At 36.0% G+C, this 3,851-nt stretch overlaps 1 protein-coding gene across 1 annotated transcript; it reads right to left on the bottom strand.

Moving 5' to 3' along the window:
* Positions 1-411: 411 nt before the first annotated feature.
* LOC104159801 (fumarate hydratase, mitochondrial-like) lies at positions 412-3,127 on the bottom strand. The gene is made up of 3 exons (XM_009697805.1): positions 3,002-3,127; positions 1,183-1,336; positions 412-611 (listed from the first exon to the last, which is right to left on the bottom strand). Exons 1-3 carry the CDS (start codon positions 3,092-3,094, stop codon positions 469-471), a joined length of 390 nt encoding a protein of 129 aa, XP_009696107.1. The 5' UTR covers positions 3,095-3,127; the 3' UTR covers positions 412-468.
* Positions 3,128-3,851: the final 724 nt, after the last annotated feature.

Raw genomic sequence — 3,851 nt, 5'->3', positions numbered from 1 at the left:
CAGAAGCGTTCCCCGCCGACCCGGAAGTCCACCAAAGGCCCCGCCCCGTAGGCGGGACCGCGGCGAAGGCGGAAGCACTTGCACAGCGCCACACCCCGAACTTCCGCCCTCCTCTCGATGGTGGTGGGCTCTGATTGGCCGCTTGGGGCCAAACAGAATAATACACAGTATACCACGTGCGAAGACGTTTTCTGCCTCAAAACGTTGTGTGTAACTATACGCGTACTACTGGGCTTGCACCGGCCTTTCAAAATTGTTGACGCCTTCTAGAATACCTTTTAAGTTACATCAGTATTGACATCATACTTATTTTCTAATATAAAAAAGAATTATAGCTGTACAATCTTCCCCGTAAGATCAGTTCATCCAATCTGTTAAAAAGTAACAACCATGAAAATGTGAAACAAAAGCACATAGTATTTATTTTATTTATTTTTTATGTGGAGAACACTTTTTTTTTTACAGCAGTTATTGAGGACCTAGCATATCTTTAGGCCTCACCCACTGATCAAACTGATCTGACGTAAGGAATCCCAGCTTTATAGCAGCTTCTTTTAACGTCGTCCCTTCTTTGTGCGCAGTTTTGGCAATCTTAGCTGCTTTATCATATCCTGTAACAAAACAAAATGAACAAGTTAGCCATTCGTAGTTTCAGAAGATCTGTAAGAGATGAGAAAAAAGTGGGACGCTTGGTCTTTGGAGAATTAATTTGCTAGATATTGCTATTACGGCTTCGCTCAATTTGCAGTAAATGCGCACCAAATGTTTACACCAACTCCTTCCTTGAAGTGAAGGTAAATTCTGTTATTCTGGTCTTAATGCATTTACATCAAAGTTTTAAGTGACCTTCTCCTTTAAAAAAAGGATCTCACATTGTAATCTTTCACTTTTCATTATTATTAGCAATCAAATCAGGATGACAGGCACACAAATTCTCCCAATCTCCTTTTTTTTGACTCTAGTCAGAATTATTTTTACAGTGCACCGGTATGTCCACTGCAAGAAGGACATAACTTTTTCAACAGTAATAGCAGTCAGTAATGTTAAAATAAATTAGCTTTTGGCCTGAGCCACAACTTCGTCTCCTAAAGTTTGTGACAATACAAATAACGCGTGCAAAATAACATTACTCTAAAATATCTCACTATAATGTTTTGAGAAGTTTCTAAGCCTTAAGCTTACCTATATGCGGGTTCAGTGCTGTTACCAACATCAGAGATTCACTCATTAGTTTGTTGATCCTTTCCGTATTGGCTTGGATTCCAGCTACACAGTTGTCAGTGAAAGAAACACAAACATCTCCAAGAAGCCTTGCAGAGTTTAAAACATTTTTAATCTAACAAAAAAAGAAAGAAATACCAACCATTACACTCAGACCTAATCAGTGCCCTGCCTGCAATATCGACTTCTTTAACAGGCAGTTTGTAGAAAGTGAGTACAGTAAATAGTACATGCTCCTCCTTTAGCAGGGTAACTTCAGCCACTCCCATTTAAAGGAATTTGAGAAGCATTCAATAGCAGAACAGCCCTTGCATAAAGATGACCACAGTACGTATAATCATTTTGTTACAACAGTTCACAAATAACGAAGTAAAAAATACATGAAGGTATTTGATTCACTGTTATTTTCCCCCTCAGGTACTAATCAAGAGAAGACATCGAAAAATGTAAAGTTTGTATAATGTCTTCTGGCATTAGTCCTCTACTTTGACAATCCATAACATGCCACTCTTTTTTTCAGAAAGGTATCCGTTTCTATCAAAATTTATCTTCTGCTAGGTACATCTCTTGGCTGTTCAATATAATTTTTTTTCCCTCTCTTTGAAACCAGCTGCTATAGACTTAGAAGAAATATGTTCATACCAGCAGAAAAACATTACCCTAAGCAGACACAGTAAGGAAGAGACAAATACTGATTTTACTGTAAGATTCAATTCTCTTTTAATCATTTCTAACTAGCATAATAAAAAAGCAGTACCAGTCAGTATAGGCTGTGCAGAAAAATAACATGCAACTTGCTGCTTCCTTTATGCCTCTTCTTTCTAACAAGACAACAAAACCTCAAAACCTTTCCTTTTATTGCTATTTAGTATTAGGATCTTTTCTGCAAGTCACCTTAATTCTTTTTAAACTATCATCCCTACCCTAACCTCTATGCTAGTCCTTCAACATTTTATACACAGTTCTCCACAATCTTCCAATTGGATGCTTTTGTTTATATTCTTTTCCTCAATTTCTCCTCTGTTTACTTTTTCTTCTTGGTTTTAAGAAGAAAAAAAACCCAAACATAGATAGCCCAAAGAAGAAAATAAGAATTATGACTTTGTGTCAAAACATCCAAATTTCAGTACAAGGTGAATTTAACTTGACGTTTTTAATTAAATATACAGAAGCAGCAGTATGTATCTTGGTGTATTGTGCTCACATTGTAGACAGCATATGTTATTTTAAATACTGAAGTCTAAGACTAATCATTTACAATTTTACATGACTGACTTGCCAAAAGCATGTAATCCTTTGGTATTCAGCAGTTACACAAACTAGTGACAGACAGTTGCTAAAGAAAAAAAAAATCCTCATTTTTAGCTAAAATACCAAATTCTCTTGAGCTTTGGACAAAATTTTGTCTCAGTTTGTGTTCCTCTCTCCCTACTTCCTTAGACTAATGATAAGCATATATTGTTAAGATAAAAGCTTATCTGCGTAAGATAGTTTCATGTAAAAAAGACTGCCAGTCCCGTATCAAAATAACAAGGACTCATATATTGTTAAGATAAAAGCTTATCTGCATAAGATAGTTTCATGTAAAAAATATTGCCAGTTCCCTGTCAAAATAACAAGGACTTACCATTCAAAAGAATAAAATTTGTTCTTACAATTTATTAGCTTCTCTGGTGCTTGTATTGACCAAATAGTCACTGAAGTTTTTTTCCCACAAGTTATCTGATTGTACAAACAGTGATTTAAAAAGTCCTAGATATTTAAAACTTTATGAACTTACCATCATGGGCTTGAAAACATTCAGTTCAAAGTGTCCGTTGCTACCTCCTACAGTAACAGCAACGTGGTTTCCCATAACTTGGGCTGCGACCATGGTTACAGCTTCACACTGGGTAGGGTTCACTTTTCCTGGTTGTGGAAGGGAGAGAAAAAGGTTACCAAAGATGAAGAAAGGAGGAAAAAAAAAACCAAAATACACACCACCAAACCACCAACAACCAAAAACCAGTACTTTCCTCATTTACCAAATCACATTCAAGAGAGGATGTTTTGTGGCAGGTAACATGTCTTACTCATCCGTATCTGTGCACCACAGAAAAGAAATAATTTCCATAAATGATATTAAATTGACTGTGCTATTCCAGTAATTCAGCTAGGATTTTTAAAACAGCTGTGGCTGCTTTAGCAATCTATGAAGACTTTGAGAGCTGGATCAAATGTGCGTGAGCTAAGCAGTTGTTAATTACCACAGTTCTTAATAGTTAACCTGCCTTTACTTGTGTAAGTAGGCATTTCTGGTAAATCGTTACCAAATCTCAGTCAACTTAAGAAAAGTATTACTATTTGTTAGAATTCTTTGTAGTAAAATTCGTACTCTATGTTTACTTTGTCAGGGGGAAAAAAAAAAAAAATATAGAGTGGCCTCCTAACAAGCAAGTTTTATGAAAAAAAAACCAAAAAACAAAAAAACCAAATTAGAGTAGCCTCCTGACAAGCAAGTTTTATCGTTGATTTCATTTCTAGAAAGTCCTAACAGGAACATTCATTATCTGCTTTTTTTTAAAGGCAGATATGCTCACAACCTGTTTCTTTTATAATTTTTCATACAGGAAGAACATGCTTAGAATAGT

The sequence above is a fragment of the Cariama cristata genome, unplaced genomic scaffold (assembly GCF_000690535.1).
Source record: "Cariama cristata isolate BGI_N322 unplaced genomic scaffold, ASM69053v1 scaffold14473, whole genome shotgun sequence".
Classification (NCBI taxonomy): domain Eukaryota; kingdom Metazoa; phylum Chordata; class Aves; order Cariamiformes; family Cariamidae; genus Cariama; species Cariama cristata.
This window is presented reverse-complemented; position numbering and strand designations above follow the sequence as displayed.

Bases quoted from the DNA above. Each gene is read 5' to 3' on its own strand.
- LOC104159801 (XM_009697805.1), bottom strand. From the start codon at position 3,094: ATGGTCGCAGCCCAAGTTATGGGAAACCACGTTGCTGTTACTGTAGGA. The intron at 1,337-3,001 runs GTAAGTTCATAA...TTTTTTTGTTAG, and splicing joins ATGTTTTCAAGCCCATGATG to ATTAAAAATGTTTTAAACTC. The intron at 612-1,182 runs GTAAGCTTAAGG...GTTTTGTTACAG, and splicing joins AGCACTGAACCCGCATATAG to GATATGATAAAGCAGCTAAG.